Source organism: Dermacentor albipictus, chromosome 3, assembly GCF_038994185.2.
Source record: "Dermacentor albipictus isolate Rhodes 1998 colony chromosome 3, USDA_Dalb.pri_finalv2, whole genome shotgun sequence".
In the NCBI taxonomy this organism is placed as follows: Eukaryota; Metazoa; Arthropoda; class Arachnida; order Ixodida; family Ixodidae; genus Dermacentor; species Dermacentor albipictus.
In genome coordinates this window covers 149,878,779-149,897,220 of record NC_091823.1, presented here as the reverse complement: position 1 = coordinate 149,897,220, position 18,442 = coordinate 149,878,779, and the positions used below count along the sequence as shown (strand labels likewise).

The window sequence follows — 18,442 nt, the reverse complement described above, 5'->3', positions numbered from 1 at the left end:
CCGGAGAGCTGCTCACCGTCCAGCAACTTGTACAACCAAGCCACCCCCTCCTCCGGCTGTCTACTTTTTCCTATCCTTAACTAGACCTCCTCCCCCTTGCCCTCTTTTTTTGATCCTCCTTTCGTCCCACCGCCGATGCACATTTGCCTCCTTAAACCACACAGACAGACTAGCAGTGCATGAGGGGTTCGTCTCATGCACTGTCGCGTATCAAGACAGCTGTCGACGCTGGAGAGAGGAAACTCAAGTGCGCTGAGGCGGCGCGCGCTCGACGGGCCAATTAGAGAGCCGACGTGCGTGAAGCTCGTCTTGCCAGATCACGCGCCAGCCACGCCAATAAGACGGCCGCACCTCGCGAGGTCAGTCTCGCCCAGATGCGCGATGCGTATCGTGACGTGCCAGGAACAGCAGGACGTCGTTCAGCGTTTCTAGGTCCTGGAGCGGAACAGAGTCGCCCAGCAGGAACACGTGGCTGCCGAGGCTTCTGAAGAATACAACGAACGTGTCTTACGTTGCCGGGCGGCCAAGGAGACCCAATGGGGGTCGACGTAATTGGGCGTGAAATACCGTACGAATAATATATACAAAATAAGCAAATAATAAACACGAAAAAGAGATATAGTGAGACAGAGTAGAAATATATAAGAAACATTTCATCATCGACTTTTTTTTGAACAACCGTGTACGTCGACCTTGCCTTTTTTAGCGTCGACGCATGGTTGACCCTTTCTTTATTAGTGCGACCAGTTAAAGAAAGTCGCAGTTTCGGCCGACAGTCGAAGCATCGATTGCGATAGCGAATCAGTAGACAGATATACAGAGTTATGACGGTAGTTTTATCGGCCGTATAAACTTGGAAACATTCCCTTACTAACTGTATTACTAACTTAATTAGCGAGCGTGATGTCAGCGAGCACAAGCAGACATGAACTCACCACACTCGATGAGCGCGTACATACGCTTTCAGAACGCCGGTGCCAGCAAGCGCGGCAGCTGCAGCGAGCGAAATGACCTTTGTCTATTGATTCAACAGAAGAGTGGCGAGAACACAGCACGAACAAAGGTATGAGCTGTCTGCAGATCCCTTTAAAGCACGCGCGACCGCGCGCGGCTGTGCAAAGTATACATATGTGTTGGCAGAGTCGAAGCCGCCACCTGCCTCCCGCACTGCCTCCCCGCTCTCAACCGTGCCGCGCTCGAAATTGAGCCGCGATCGTGAGAATTCCCCTTGCGCCTGGTCGCGAAATATGCGGTTGCTGCTAGTGAACAACGCTGCCGCCCACCCTTCCCTCCCTCGCATCCTCCCACGGCCTTCCGCGCTACCGAAGACGACGTGTTTGCTCTCCGCCTTCCTCCCTCGCGTGCTTTCACTCGCACATACAGCATACGGCGCGCGGCGACGGTCTTATCGCACTTTGACTTCATACGCACTCATATCGCGACGCCGACGCCAAATTGCAGCTGGATTGTCCATAGAATTACTATCGCAATAAAAAACTGCACGGAGCATACAGCGCAATAAGGTGGATAACATAAAGAGGCGGCCATTACTCGGGCGTCAAGTCACAAAGCACAAAAACGAGGTGCCTAGTTAAAAATGCCCACTAAAACCTTTTTTTTTTAATTATTCACTTCAGGACAGATGTTTCAGCGGCGAAATTGAAGCCGAGTATTAGCGGAAATCCCAAGACTACCCCTCACTTGCCAGATCCCCAAATTCTGCTTCGCTTCACATAAATATTCGTTTAGCTTCAGATAGATTCCGTGTGTATTGGATTTCCGTTTTTTCCTTCTCTCGAATACATTGACTCTGTGTCGCGTAAAATATTGTGTATGAAATTAATTTATACAATTCTTCCCGTCCTTCCCTATACAGAAATGTACCTGGTCAAAATGTTTTACGCAGTGTGAGAAGTACGCAGGTACCGCTTAAAGTGAAGTCCCTTTTCTTGCAGTTGCAGTGGCACAGTGGCTGTTAAATATGAATGCAATTTGTTCGCTCTCATGGGTGATCATTTTTTTTTTCTGTGTAGGAAACATGATACCTTTGAAGATGTTTCCCTTGGTCGTTGGGATGAGAATTTTCTGGGGGCGTCCTTCAAAGCACATTTAAAAAGATGGTCTTGCCATTGGATGCCCCATGGCATTATATTTCTCTAAGCTGGAAAAAGGCGAGCGGGAGTACCATTCACTCTCGTTATGCAACGAGGCCTGCACAGTATAAGGGGTTTTAGAATGACGGGGCGCCACGCCCATATCGATGCACGCCCACATTGAGAGAACTTTTTTGGATCCATATGTACGTATGTATGAATACGTTCATACAAGAACGAAGAGGAGAACAAAGTGTACTTGAATGACGGTCACATTACGTCACATAACTTGCGAGCAGATAACATTTGACATCAGGGAAGTGCACCGCCATGCTCTAGAAAGAGGGCATGCACCACATTATATTTCAATGGATTCCTGCTCACTGTGGCCTAATCGGCAACAACCTAGCTGTCAAGGCTGCCCGGTCTGCCCACAAAGATACACTGACGCGTCCAGCACTTTTGGCGAGGTCGGACGTGGCCAGGGAACTTCGCCTACTTGCATGGAAGAAGTCACGAGATCTCTGGAGTTCAAGTGCCTTCAATTGTCGATTACATAAACTGGACCCCACGCGACGGCTACAACTGCCATCTAGCCTTTCCCGCGGCGAAACAACCTTGTTGTGCTACTTGTAGCTAGGAGTGGCATTCACGAATGCATACTCCTATCGTTTGGGAATGGCCGAGAGCCCGATGTGCGACTCCTGTGGGTGCGAGGAAACCATCGAGCATCTATTGTGTGCCTGCCCTCGCTACGATGTCCAACGCCTCTCTCTGCGGGCATCCTTACACCGATTGGACTCGAGACCGTTCACCGAGTCAAAGATACTCGGACCGTGGCCACACCCGTCACTGGCTCGAAAAACGATTCGTGCACTAGTGCAATACTTGAAGTGCACCTGCTTAAGAGACCGTTTATAGTGTCCCTCCCACACGCACTCAGTGCTTACTCTCTCCCTTTTTTTCCTCTTTCTATTCCTCTTTACCCCACCCCAAGTGCAGGGTAGCAAACAGGATGCTCTTCTGGTTGACCTCCCTGCCTTTCCTATCCTTGTTTTCTCTCTCTCTCTCTCTCACGAGAACCTACAAAGAAAAAAAAGAAAACCTGTAAAAGCTCAAGCTCGGATAGAGTTTGGCTTTATCGTTAGTTTATATCCGTGTGTCACTGCGAAAACGTGTAGACATAGACAATAAATAAAGAAAAATGCCAGCACTGAAAACATTTTTCTTTCACTTCCACACTTACACCTTGCACTAAATACATCGCTTCATGAAAAAGGACTTCGGGCCCTGGAATGTAGCAAGCAACCTGAGACCACAAACACATTTTCATTCTCGTGACACATTTTAATTTTGTGATGTTTTACAACCAACCGTCAACAAATAGCTCTTCATTGCGTCTTACGGTATCTGGCTCCTCCACTAAACAAAAGCAAGCATAAATAGTACAGAATATTATTTTTTTTATTATACTGGGACTACATATTCCAGTAACATTGATCATGCGGCTTGTCCATAAAAAATATTGTTATGGACAAGCCACACTATCGACAGACGCGCTAAGCAACCTCTCTGGAGATGGTCGGTCCATGAAAGCCATTAGGTAGGGAAAAAAGAGGCAATGAAGGAAGGGTCCTAAAATAACACAGAGGTAACACAGTTACTTTAAAGGCTATGATAGGCTGTTTGAAAACGCGAAGTTATAAAAGGTGGTCTGCCCGAGTACACATGTGCCTGGCATGTAAAAGGGCCACGAAAAGAATATGTGGGGATGTAAGTAAAAATGTATTCGTCCTCCAAAAAAATCTAGAATAACCAAGCGCCAGTAATGAGACTATAAAAATTGGCGCGATGAACATTAGCAACAGGGTGTTAGAAAGATTGGTGGCGCCTCAGTGGAGGAAAACCATGCAGGGTGACATCGAGTAATATTTTGCATGTGGCAGCAGCATAGCGTTATGACGCGGTTATCGACATGAAAGTCGCGCACGAACTTGAGTTGTGTGTCAAGGTGCGGTGTCAGCTGCAATCTCTCCGTTTCAAAGTGGATTCCACTCGTGATAGGCATTATTGACATAGTCGCCAGCCACGTCTACGGCTCTGCGCATGTCATCGCGAAGTCGTCGCCGACTACTGTCTATATTTCATGCATTTTGAGCGCTTAAAATAAATAGGAAAAAGTGAGAGAAGAGGAAAGTCGTGAGGACAGGTAGGACGCCGTTTTTCTTTTACCAGCGTTATTTTTTACTATTTCTTTCAAGCACTAAAACGCATGTCGAATTTCCAACTAGCCAGATGTCTGCTTTAAGTATTCTTTTTCTATGCGCTTCCACGCGCGTCCCCATCTCTCCCAGCTGTATTTTGCGATAACCCACAACGCCAAGCACCCTTGAATAATGAGTACATTTTGCCACATGCGTTTTTTCACGGTTGTGATTGGTCGCTTCCCGAATGCTGTTTTGTGATCGGCTTTCGGTTGTCACGCGCTCAGCGATACAGGCTGGGTGGTCTATCTAAAAGAGCGAAAGTGTTCGGAGGCACACGCACTATATCTGACATCGCCATGCGTAAGAACCAAAAGGCGATAACAAAACGGCTTCGCGAAAGCAACCGATCAAAACCATGGGTACATGCGCGACCTGATGTCGCCAGCTCTTGCAACTGGAAGACAAAAACAATATCGCTTTGGGGGAAAGACCGATTAGAACCATAATGAAACACAAGTGCAATACGCCATTGCAATAAAAATTAAAAACGAGCTGGACCGACACAAAGAATACGGATGAGACGGCTATTGCGTTAGTTCTCATTATACATGGCGCATGCACCTTATGCGCGCGCAGTCAGTGTGCAGTGCAAAATATTGTCACAGTGCGTTTGGACAGGACCGTGCACGCTAGAGGGAGACGAAGAGGAAGCGGTAGACTGACTCCTGGAGCTGCGACCTTTGTACCAGCATGCACGATTGCCACTAACTTTTTCCCCGTGTAAATAGTTGCAAATACCTTTGTGCATTGGGCTCCCTCTTCGTAGCAATACGTTTAGTGCGGAATCCGAACGGCGACCGCAAATAGCATTGAGACTCGCGCACACGCACGTGCTCACGTCTTGCACGTTTCACTAGCCCGCTACTGTATACACGAAGTTCAAACCCGCATGCTAAAACCGCAGTCTTTAAGCAGTGCTCGCCGTCACAGTTCGCAGACCCAGCAGCTCTGCAGAAAAGCAACTTACACGAGGAAAACGATTGCGAAAAGCCACCGATCCTGTTTGTTACCTTTCGTATTCGGTTTACCTTAATTTCCTAAATGCCGCATGACGGAGCCCAAGTTTTTGTGATGCAACAAAATAAAATTCAGGAACTTAATCTGCGTCACAAAAGTCTGAGATTGAAGTTTCCTTTTTCACTTGAACAGCAACCATCTCGCATTATAGACCCTGCTCCGTACATCCAACCTCTGACGTCACGATTAACTCGAAATCGTCATGCTGAATCGATAACACCATTTAGAGCACGTACTAACACATTCAAGTTTTCATTTAATTTTTCACAAAAGATCACTCACTGGAACGCGCTTTGCCGCTGTGTATGCTACAGAACAGTGACTCATCCGACGCATTAACGTCATAATATGAGGCGCTTTTCGTTCCCTTCTCGCCAGCTCTAGGACGGTTTTTCCCTAAAGTTGCAATGTTTAAATTGTTTGGCGCATTATTGTCACTGCCATAAGGTGCACAGTGACGTTATATATATATATATATATATATATATATATATATATATATATATATATACATTCCTCTACTGATAATGTGTGATGAATTACTACTTTGATGTTTGAACCAGTGCCTGTGTAAAACCTTTCGATAGCCCTCCTGCATGGCCCTAACTCGGGCCTACAATATTTTATAACTAAATAACTAAATAAATAAATAAATAAATAAATAAATAAATAAAGTGAGTCCATACAGCACAGGCACCAAGAATCAATTGGCGTATATTAAAAAAAGCACACAGCTCTTAATGGGGCTGCAAGGAACGATCAACATTGAGCGGCAAATTGACAACCGACTTGTACAGCTTGTTCTAGTCGCAGCAACGCGACGTTGGTTCAGTGCACGCTATCACGATTCGGAGCGATCCATTCAGAAGTTGCTCACAGGGCACCGAACAGACTGTAGCGCAGTTCATCCTGCTAGACGCAGCAGCTGCTTTGAGCGAACGTACATAATCGCTGCTTACATAATCAAAGCGACTGCTTTCTGCTTGAGGAAAACGGATACAATAATTATAAACACTGCACTTATCAAACTACGAGGGACGCGAGAGGAACACTCTGCAGGTCAAGGTTCCGACTCCTCGACGCCCGAGAAATGGCGGCGGCAAAACAAGTCTTCGAAATACACACACACACGCACACGGTCGTTTTCGAGGAAAGGAGGGTAACGTTGTCGCACAGGCCGCGGGGGCGAGGGTCTCCGGTCTATCGAGACGCGGCAGTGGATCCGTGGGCGGCCTGGACCCTCGCTACAAGAGCGAGGCGAGCTCCGACTGCAGAGGCAGGAAGACGACGTCCTCCTCTGCCAGGGGGTAGCTGGTGTTGGAGAAGTCGTAGAGGGCTACGGCGACCGTGTTCATGGAGACCAGCGTGCACACCACGGCCACCAACTTGGCCGCTGCGCCCAGGATGAGCTGCGAAAGGAGGCAGGAGCGGAATTATATCGTACGGGGCGATATCGTTTTTCTTTAGGTTTTTGCAGTTTTTTAAAAAATCGCTTGTTGACGCTATTATAATTCTACTCCTTGAGATGAATTATTCAGAGAAGCGGACGTGCACAAGAAATCGAAATACATATTCAAATATGTAACAAATATTCAATAATTAACTTCCAAATTAACTATTTCGTTACCGCGAGAAAAGGTATCGTTTTTTAGAGGTCTCGGGAAAAAAATTATTTGCCACTACAAATAATATTTCCAGAACACAATGCAGCACATCATATTGTGCATAATGAAATGGTCTTTCCAAAAAAAAAATACGTTGCCAAAGAGAAAAGTTGCTAGGTAAAACATAAAAATTCTAGAAATCGCCATTCTTGCTGCCAGTTGATAAAAACAACAATAAAAAACATGAAATCTGCAAAAATAATAATATCAAAGAAAATTCAGAACATACATTTCAAAGATAAATAACTTCAAATTATTAAATCCAATGTCATTTTTCCTACTTAAGTTAATATGTGCTTCGATCGCGCTTCGTAGTGATGTCCGCGTCCTCGAAAAATCCAGCTCAGCGACAAGATTTATGTTATATCTGCCACAGGCGGTTTTTGAAAATTCCATAAAACTTTAATATGATCACCCTGCATATAGCAATGTATAACAAATGATATAGTCTATGAGAACTAAGGTATGGTCATGATGCTCACATATATGACGACAGTACTCAAACGCGGAGCAACCATTTCACAAGTTGTAATTGATGCGCAAGGATAAATGAGGATGTCGTAAGAAAGTGGACATTGGCGGAAATGATGTGGCTTCTTCACAACATCTAGAAGACACATCATGAACAGCCGGACGCATCTATACCAAAACACAATGGTCCAACTCAGAATACGGCTAATTAACTAATTAATATACAGCAAATATTGCAATTAACAAATTGTGGCCTGCGAGTTGGCAAGAAATGGATTGAAATTGAAATGGATTTCCAGGATAAAACAAGTTTCGAGATATTTTCCAATTCGGGAAACAAATTGGAAATCATCTCCAATGATGTTTTGTTGTATTGGTTTCATAAAATAAAATGGTGAATGATGAAAAACAATGTTACTTTTGTGCTTCAATAAATAAACGACCGACCCTGTTCCATCGACTCTAGGCCAGCTCTGCTCCTTTCTGGGAATTCTTTCGAGCTCTAATCAATCAAGCAATCAAGCAATAAATAATTCATAAATTCAAATAAAATCTAAGATTTATTGTCAGCGACGTGATAAATTATTAAACAAATGTTTGGACAATTAGACTAGTTAATCATGGGTCCAATCTAATGCGAATAGACAAAAGCAGGTTAATGAGCAGAGTTGTAATGAATAGAGTATTGAAACCGCGTGCATAGAAACTGCAACAACAATGTAACTTTGCAACGAGGTCTAGGCTCGCAGGGCCACACATATTCAATGCAACCTTCAGTCAGTGCAACCTTCACCGCTCCTACAGACTTCCGTCGTGCCTTTGGTGTTTTACATGCGCAACGTATATATTCGGGGCGTGCTACTGATGTTTTGCTCTAATTAGCCGAAAGGAAAAGAAATGTTATGTTATGAAACGAATAGCTCATGGCGGCCCTTTTGTCCGTTTTCGCTATCGCTGGTCGGTGGTTGGACTTGCACAGCTTTCGCCGCCGCCGCAAATGCACCGATGCAGGGACCGTTGCCGAACGCCAACTATCACGTTCTTTGAGACGCACGTAATGCCGGTCTGTATTATATAACGCTACCTGCATGCTGCTCAACGACTCTGTTCTCTGCGAAATTATGAAATAAAACAGCAAATGTACCCAAATATTCTCATTGAAACCAATAGACGCCTTAAACTGCATCGTTACTTTATTGATGCGAATAGGTACCTAGAAGCGTCCCACTATTCGCCTTGCATTGACAATAGTCGGTGACGGTTTCTGAATTTTTTTCTTCTTCTTTTCATCCAGGCTTTACGACATGCCTTCGGTTCCATCTGAGCTGCTACTAAAAGCTTTTTATAAATCCTTGAAGCCGCATCTTCTATCCGTTACAATTCCTACAATCTTAGAAAAAAAAAGGACCGACAGTGAATGTTAGAGGAACGAGCGCATCTATTAGCTTCATCAGTCATTGCGGCCTTTTCATCTAGCTGTTGAACCTCCAAAATTTAGTAAGTGCTATACCTTTGCTAAGCATTCGACAACTTGCAGCGAGAAAGCATGAGTCTATAATGCGTAAAACAAATAACTGTTTTGTTACGGCAAGAAATAAGGCACCGAGGGATGGAAAACGCAGTCGAGGACAGGAGATTATAACCTGGCACACACCTGTAGTTATTCTAGTCGGTGTCAAAACGTTCATTGAGGAGCGGCACAGACCTAGTAGCACATACCCAGTGCTCCAAGTCGGCGTCAAAGCAATTTACTGAACTGCGGTGCATTACCAAAGTGCCACATACCCAGTTTCACATCCGCAGTTACCTTTGCCCGCGTCAGAGTTTCGCTTAAGAGCGGCACATACAGGCACACAGTGTCCCATACCCACTGACCCCAGTTTGTCCGCCGGTCGATTTCGAACGCTGTTCCCATCACCACAGGAGTTCGATGCGCTACTCCTCCTTCCAAGGAAGAGCAAGTTATCCCGGTTGGCAGGAAAACAGGCTGATAGTTAGACCGATAGTCACCCCCGGGAAGTACGTAAAGTATACCACAAGAAAAATGCAAATCCCATTAAAAACTCAGCAGACGCAAGACAAGGGTAATTTGAGATCGCTGGCAGAGGAAGCCTGCGGGTCGGCAGGGCACGTGAAATAGCCGCACTCTTACGAGCTTTGCGGTGCTGAGCGGGGCCTTGTCCATGAGCAGCGCGACGGACAGCGCCGAGCCGGGCAGCATGCCCGCCGTCGAGATGGCTATGGTCACCGGAAAGGTGTAGTACACCGGGTTCACCTGCATCTCGGCTGCCTGTAGGGTGCAGGTGGCAACAGCTGTTGTAGTCTACACACGAAAGCAATGAACCGCGCGCACGATGCAGTCAACAGCTATTTAAGGCAGCGTCGCCCGCCCGTGGTGGCTCAGAGGCTATGGCGTTGCACTGCTGAGCGCGGTCGAGGGTTCGATGCTGGCAGCCGCATGCAGGTAGGTAGGTAGCCGCATGGTAGTAGAATGCACAAATGTACTGCGCACTGGGTGGTGCACCTTACAGGAACCTCAGGTGGGTGGTTAAATTAATGAGCAACACCACGCTACGGCATCCCTCGTAAGACACCGTGCACTTTCGGAACATTAAGTGATGCAATTTTATAAGATAAATATAAGAATATATAACATTAAGATATGATAGAGCAGAGTACGCCAGCAAACGTGCGAGCATTACGTGCGCGGTGCGTAAGCTTTTGCGGCTGACTGTAAATGAGACCGCGTACATTGCAGTAGGTCTACATATTTTAGCTAAATAAGGATCAGGAGATCTTAGTATTTTATCCCTGTCGGTTTCAGGCCAGGGAAACAACATCTACCTAAGATGAGATGTCACACTTTCGGGTTGTTTGTGGCACCACTACAGCTTCCGTGGGCTGTCCTCTCGAAAGTCAGGAACGACACTCCTTACTGTCGACTGACACACACACACGAAAATATATATATATATATATATATATATATATATATATATATATATATATATATATATATATATATATATATATATATATACGATAATTTGTGACGATCACGATCAGAATTCTGCAGATACTACGCATGAATAATACATGGAAATACATCTGTCGCAGTAATTCTGTCCACAATCTTGCAAATAATTTTGTCTCTCTGTTGCACTTGTCAACAGCAAATTATTACTATATATTCACTTCGGCATGTTGAATTTATACATAAACATTCACACCACTCTTAGAAAAAAAGACGACTCGGCAGTTACTAAAATTTGATTCCGTCACATAATTTACGAAGTAATTATACCGCAGACAGCAACGATAAGGCCATACCTCAGCGCTTGCAAACTCAGTAACATAGAGCACATTATGAGTAGCACATGCAGTGGATGACATTAACTGCAGCCGGTTGCCACATATACCACCGGCACCCGATCAAAGCGTACAATGTGGGGCTTATGCTCCGCCCGCCGTCGATGGTCGAGAGCGTGGTGGTGATCTTTGCGACGTAGCGCAAGACACAGTTTTCTGATCGGCCTCGTGCACTACAATGCGCCACGTCGGAAGGGATCTTCCTTTGGACGAAGAAGCGAGTGACGCCACTGACCAGCTCGCTGACGATGCCGAGGAGCGCGCGGTGCGCCTCGACGCTGGACCAGATCTCGGCGAGCAGCGACGTCCACATCACCAGCACCGCCTGCACGATGATGGGCTTGTACGAGGACAGCTGCCGCAGCAACGAATGCATGGTCGGCACCACGCCCGCCAGCTGCAGAAAAAACACAGCTCAGGGATGCTCCCGAAGAAGGGCAGGCTCACGTCTCAGAAAAAAGAAGAACAGGACCGGAAATATTGCAATGATTCCATTCCAATGACATTCCTGTTCAGGCTTCGTGAAGGGTTTCTCAGCAGCTCTTCGCTGCCGCTACCACCGCCGGATTGGACGGACGGGAACGGATGGACGATTAGGAAGTAAAGGAACCGAGCGAAGTGACTCGCTAGGTGAAGTACGAGCCCCGAGTCGGATTTGCGCGTATAGAGAGGCAAAATTACAGTCGAGTTGCAGGAGCCGTAACGTGGCGGCTGCTTGAAAAAAAAAAAACCTATTCGCAGCGAGCGATTGATTTGAAATTCAGTACATGCAGTCGCATCGGTATGAGGGTGTCCCAGCTAATGTTAGCCAAGCTGTTCGAAAAAATTCCACAGTATAGAATTATGACACGTAGGGTGTTCGGTCATCTGCCATCTTCCGTGCCCATAATAATTATTATGCGGGAGTTACTGGACGAATTATAGAATGATAATTAGGTAAGTTCCTAATTTTTTTAAACAAGGGCGCTGCTTCCGACGTGAAAGCTTATATTGCGTATTAAAATATTCCATTCAGTCAGTTTCGGCGCGCTATGTCCTGCGCAATCATTTCTTCCCGCGCTTTTAATCAGTCGTAGCGCCCGAAATACGAAACGTGCTGCGTACGTGATTACACACCCGCGCGCCTGTAGCACGCTGTACGTCCAGTCTGTAGTTATTGTCTAGCAGTGACTAGTCCTAAGCAAGCGTGTTCGTAATTCATGGCTGCACCCAACAACTTCAAGGTGTAGTCGCGACTCGTTCTTTGCTTTGACGTTTTCGTTTCTTTTGACGTCTTCGTTTTCTGGCTTTCCAAGCGGTCGCTTGCAGTACAACCCCTTATAAGTATAACCGGGTTTAAAGGACCCTTCCTCTAGATAATTTGTCGTTAACGGTTGTGTGAAGTATGCATATTCAGGGAATTTGTGCGATTCACGGCACTTTTACAATGTAGCCAAATAGGGAGGAGGCTCCCACTCGCTTAAGTTGTCACTCCGCATCAGGCAATGCTTGTCGCTCCGTGTTTCCGGCGCGTTCAGCGTCGACGCATTTTGTCTAGCCCGCTTACGCCAGGTCAGACAAATACATTCATTGCTCTACAGATTCATCAACCACATCGCGCAGCATCCCAAAGCTGACATGCCGTCTACCGTTTGCACTGTCTGCTTGATTATAGAGTCGAAAGAAGCCCACGTCACTGCGTACATCAATATTGGTTTTGCAGTTCCAATCTCCCCTTACTGGGTCAGGATACCATATGATGTTTGGGCGGCTAAGGCGAACTGCCGCACTACGTAAGGCAGCAGGACTACTTGTAAACAAAAAGGCAGGTCGATGCGTGGTGCAGAAAAAAAGAGCAGACGTAAACGTTGACACTCATTCTTTCGCTGTTTGCCACTTTGAACAACTCGCCTTTAGGAAACTTCCCGACACGTGTCAATCTTGCCACCCTAAAATGTTTACGCTAAAGGGAAGTATAAGGTAGGATCACTACCCTGAATGTCACGGCAGCACGAATACTAATTCATGAGGTCGCGCTCTGCAGTTTGCACCTCTATATGAAGAGAACTGGAGCAAGCCATATAAGTCAGTCTGCACCCGTACCTCGGCAGCCTTTCCGAGGCATTCGTGTCCTCCGAGCAGGAAGAGCATGCCCCAGGGCACATTGAGCAGTCCCGCCTCGAGCCCCAGGCTGAAAGACCTGGTGCCGACCGCGGCCACACCGCCGTTGCCGCTGAACATTTGCCCAGCGCCTGCTACGGCGCCGCCGCACCTCGAGCTGCCTCGGGCAACGCGGAGTTGGGAGACCGCGGACATGCCCAGCACCAGAAGGAGCACGTAGGTGGTGCAGTTGCTGCATGTGGCAATCCGGAAAATATGCTCATCTTGCTGAAATACTTCATGGCTGTGCGTGCGTGTGGATTTATTATGCACGGTCTAAAAAGGACATCTTCCGCCAAACTCATCCTGTATGCTCTACAATTAAATTAAGAAATATTTTAAGATGTGTACTGTTTAAGTCATCACAGCAGAAAAATTGCAATTTTAAGTATTTAGCAGTTCCCAAGACTTCAAAAATTTGATTACAACTTTAAATTGTACATGGCTGGATGTGCAGATTCGGATTGACATTGTGACCATTCGCTTTGAAACGGGGTTCACTGGTTACCACCGAATTTTTTGTTTTTGCTTCTATGCTGCGTTTATTCTCGCCCCCTACAAATGATTCGTCTAACGTTACTGTAACCGAACTATCAAAAATAAATGCAACAAATTTTCATTCTGCGCTTTGACTACGTTTATGCTACGGATACTTCAGCTATCATATACTACTTTTCACTATGACGAAGACTGTTCTACTCTAGATATTGTTGGCATAGTTGCTATTGAAAATACACAATTCAATAATGCTACATTATTGTAGCAATAATGCGACAAGAGCTGCAGTGGTGGCGTAGAGGTAAAGTATCCGCCTCGCGTGCAAGAGGACCGTGGTTCGAATCCCGGTGCCGTGCAATTTTCCACTGGAGTAAAACAAACCGCGTGTTGATAAAGTTGCATAAACAGGCCTGACGTGCGGCCTGTTCCCGGTGACCAGAACCGGTAGCGCACTCCCTCACCAGAGCAGGATTGCCCACCCTGGTGCAGTGCTTGGCAACAACCTCCTATATGAATAAGAACAATCAAACCCCAGCCCCTCAGTCCCCAGCAGCTGCGAAGGCCATGGTGGCGGTCAGACCTGTCAGGCCTTGGCGCCACCGCCTGCTGCTGCTTGCTGGCTCGGGCAGCACGTACCACTACGGCACATTAGTCGCTGGCCAAAACTCGAAAGATCGCTCAGTGGCGTTCACTTGAACATTAATATGCTTTCGTATTCACAACTCATAAGAAGTGCTTAAAGGCCCTCGGATTTTTTTCTATTCAATCAATAGCACTTACAATACGTTCAAAGTTAACTACACGACTCCTACTTCAATAGAACATGCGGGTTTAATCTGGTTTGAGACTAGCCGACTGATTAAGCCGTCCATGAAATCCCTGGTAGACTGTTTACAAAAAAAATAAAGAACTTCATTTCCCTTTTCGAAGTGTGTGATCGAATTGTGCTGCTTAAGACGTCATACAGAAGTCACATATTTTGTGTTCTCTACATGAATTTTAGCATTATTATTAGAAGAAGAATTCCATAACCGCTAGCAGGTTAAGCTATTTCTTACTTTCGAGTACAATGATTTATAGTGATGAAAAATGAACTCGCCCAAAGCAGGAAGCGCCGAATCAAGGTGAGCTATTGCGGAAAAGCCGTACCTTATGGCAAGATTGCCCTACTTGTAAATACGTGTGTGCATTATACTAACTTGACTGAACCTTACAGTTTAAGCTTCTAATTGAGTTATTTGATCTTGGCTCTAAAACACTCGTCCCTATTATTGAGCCGCTGTGCGGCGGGATCGATCGCAGTGGTTACGGCTGCGGTACTGCGGACCAGTCAGTGCCCGTAGGATTGGAGAAGAAAGAAGCGTTGGTACTGTCTGCCTTATTACTTTTCTTTTGTCTGGGGTGCTCTGAATGAGAGTTTTATTCTGGTGTATATATAGCATAGATATTGAAGGGAGCAAGATTTAGTTTTTCGCTCACATCTGCGTGGACTCGACGTCGAGGAATGTGATCAGGGCGCCGAAGCTGATACCCGTGAGCATAATGACGGCAGACACCGCCATCAGGGCGCGGATTTCCCTGAAACAGAGATAGGAGATTGTCAGAAAAGAATGTCGTCCTCTGGCGCGACACTTATGAAGACGCAGTCATCAGGCCTCCAGTTCTTGATTTGGTTCAAGGTTCGCGAGGTACGCAAGTAATGCCCCAGTGACGCGCCGTCGAACAGCGTGGTCGTCTGAAGAGCGAACAATATTTCTTTGCGAACTGTGCACTTTACCTGTTTGGACTCTACAGTCTTGCGCAGTGATCAAAAGTTCGTTAAACATAAGCTACATATTAATAAAGGGAAAATCAGACATCCACCCGTTCGTAGCAACTGCTATGAAGGAAATCCACACGGGTTCCTCGAAAGAAAAGCCTCAGAGTTGAAGACAAATTCGTCCTGGTCCGGGACTCGAACCCGGGACCACCGCCTTTCCGGGACAGCCGCTCTACCATCTGAGCTAACCAGGCGGCTAGCAGATGGCAGGGTGAAGTCCAATTGGTCGACAACACACGAAGTAAAGGCAAGTGTGTTGTAGCAATTGCTACGAACGGGTGGATGTCTGATTTTCCCTTTATTAATTACTTCTCTCCACCTTGCGGGTTTCAGCAGAACTACTACGTCAAACACTTGACTTTGCTTCGTGCGTTGTCGACAAATTCGACTTCGCCCTGCCATCTGCTCGCCGCCTGGTTAGCTCAGATGGTAGAGTGGCTGCCCCGGAAAAGCGGTGGTCCCGGGTTCGAGTCGCGGACCAGGATGAATTTTTCTTCAACTCTGAGGTGTTTCTTTCGAGGAACCCGTATGGGTTTCCTTTGTAGCAATTGCTACGAACGGGTGGATGTCTGATTTTCCCTTTATTCATTACTTCGCTCCACCTTGAGGGTTTCCGCAGAACTACTACGTCATAAGCTACATATCCTGAATTGCAGTTTTGATTTCCTCTTTCAGTTAAACCCGAAGTTAGCACGTTCATTTCCAGAGTAACAATTTAGTGTTTCGCTTTGGTCGTGGCATAAAAGATGAATTGAAGCACACAACACGGCTATTTTTGAATAGCTTCATATAAAGCTTGCGTTTCGTTGCTATGACGCTAACTTGACGAGTTACTGCGCATACTTCGGCGTGAAAAAAAGAAAAAAGAACTGGCACAAGGGAGTGCCCCGAGTGGCTTGCAAGTGGGTCATGAGGCCGCATGCGGCCGAGTAGCTTTTAAGCCAGAGCTTTAGCTTTTGCTTAGGTATGTACTGGGATACTGGAGGACCTGCACAGGAAGAGCATGGCCAGCACTTCCGGTCGGTGGCTTTTGGGGTCACAGAGTGCGTGACGCTTGAAGCCCTACGGGAGGCCTCACTGGTGGGACGGGCGTTGTGCCAACAGCTTAGCTGACCAACGCGAGCCGACGGCGATGAAGAGAGGATACCGTTTCAGCGCTCGTGGAGATATCTTTTGCGAGGTGTTATATCGCAATGCTTTGGAAACGTTCTTGTGTTGCGCCATTATACTATGTCGCGGGAAAAATGAAACAGAAAGTATTTCCCTGATGATTATGAGGCTGATGGGTCATTCGAACCAGCTGGTATTAGGAACATGGCTCTTCCAGATATGGATCCCGTGCGCTTTTGTTGCTGCAGAGCATCGGGAGACATCGCTGCAAGCGTCGCTGTTGCTATCAGTGCCTTCCGATGTACAAGTACACGCATGCGCAAAAACGTATAGCTCTACGCTGTAGTTTATGCTCGTTATTAACGTAATTGGCGTGGTAATTATTACTGTTATGTGCAGGTTATTTACACGCGTATGGTAAACATGTGGCCTGCTTGATACATCAGATAACTTCGGTCACTTTCGCGTTAAGAAATACAACTTACGGATGTTGAGCAGCCACTGTTCATGAGCAAACGCGCAAAAGGCATAATTATTTACACTTGGGCTGCAGAGCAGCATTAGGTCGCACGTTCGACTCCCGACCGTAGCGCCTCCGTTTGAATATGAAAAAGTATAAAAATGCTCTTGTACCGGGCCTTGGGTGCGCGTTAAAGAATCCCGGGTGGTCTAAATTGAATTCGGAGTACTCCACAACGGCGTCTGTCATAATCCGCTTTGCAGTTTACGGTAGTTAACCAGCAGAACTTCTTTCAAATATAATTTATTTATTTACAAATGCTGGATTTATTTACATGTGAACTTCATAATGAAGTCTTAAAACACCAGGAGGCATGAAAAATTACTAGTAGTATTATCGTTCTCGTTGCAGTTTTTAGGATTTTCCTTGATTTTATATAAGAGTTTACACGCTGACAACGCATCGAAGTGTCAATGCATGTATATGCAAAAATGTATACTTAGTCTAACAAAGATAATAATTTCGGCACATCACACGAGAATCAGTCGATAGCTTTATCTGTTCAGCACACGCATGTTTATCCAAGCTTGAAGAAACGATCGGCGCTTTTGTGGATTATAAATGCTAGCGCAGAATGATTTATCAGCGCCACGATGTAATATATCGCTTGCCTTGAGGCTCTATCAGCCGAAACATATTGGTTGAAGGGTTCGTGCTATTCGAAGCGAGGATGTGTTGCGTTGTCTTGCAGGTGCCGAAATTATGTTGTTTTAGATGTAGTTGCATCCATACTGCTTAATTTACGGAAATCACGAACGCGAACGACGTGAGGTGCAGGCGACTAAGGTGTGAAGATCTCACGAACCTGCACTTGTCCTCGGAGAGCTTCAGTTCAACGACGTTCTTCAGGAAGGAAGCCAGCTCCAGGCCAACCTCTTCCAGCTCCCTGCATCACAGTCATCACCAGTTTAATTAAACGCACTGTATGACAAGGACCTCTTGCCGGATATTTTCAGTTCCCACTCTGCCGCATTCTATAGCTGCCGGATTTTCTTACTTATTTCTTCATTGTGTACCAAATTAAAAGGCTTTTCTATGCTGCCAAGGGACCACTGTACGCAGCACCAGGCATTTATTTGTCTACATCGTTTAAGCAAAGTTATAATAGGCCAGCGCAAATGCACAGTGCTGTCGGAATGCACGGTGCTTCCCTTGCATCTGTGGCTAGCCATGAAAGCCGGATAAATCGGGATAAATTACACAGCACGAATGACTCCGTCGCATATTTGAGCAATGGATTCATGCTTCGGAGCAGTGCAACACTCGAAGACACAAAAGAAAAAAAAAGGCTATACAAGCGAGACGGCAAACAAGGTGCGAGCGCTGTGAGAACGCCTTGTTTGTCGTGTCGTGTTCTTCGTCCCTCGCGCTGCACTTGATGACGAAACAAAAGCAATGCGCCAGTTTTCTGCTCGTATAAAGACATTAGGATGTTAGTGGTGGTGGTGAAAACTTGATTTTTCTACGGCAAGTTA

The 18,442-nt window shown here is 46.1% G+C and overlaps 1 protein-coding gene across 1 annotated transcript in view; it reads right to left on the bottom strand.

Annotated features, from left to right (window-relative positions):
- Window positions 1-6,071: 6,071 nt before the first annotated feature.
- LOC139056971 (sodium-dependent low-affinity dicarboxylate transporter 1-like) overlaps window positions 6,072-18,442 on the bottom strand; it is a 53,180-nt gene continuing 40,809 nt past the window's right edge. Inside the window, exons 13-18 of the mRNA XM_070534755.1 lie at window positions 17,773-17,853; window positions 14,998-15,096; window positions 12,964-13,213; window positions 11,117-11,278; window positions 9,665-9,802; window positions 6,072-6,786 (exon numbers count right to left, since the gene is read on the bottom strand). Coding sequence (XP_070390856.1) covers window positions 6,622-6,786; window positions 9,665-9,802; window positions 11,117-11,278; window positions 12,964-13,213; window positions 14,998-15,096; window positions 17,773-17,853 — 895 coding nt within the window. The 3' untranslated portion in view covers window positions 6,072-6,621. The remainder of the gene's footprint in view (window positions 6,787-9,664; window positions 9,803-11,116; window positions 11,279-12,963; window positions 13,214-14,997; window positions 15,097-17,772; window positions 17,854-18,442) is intronic.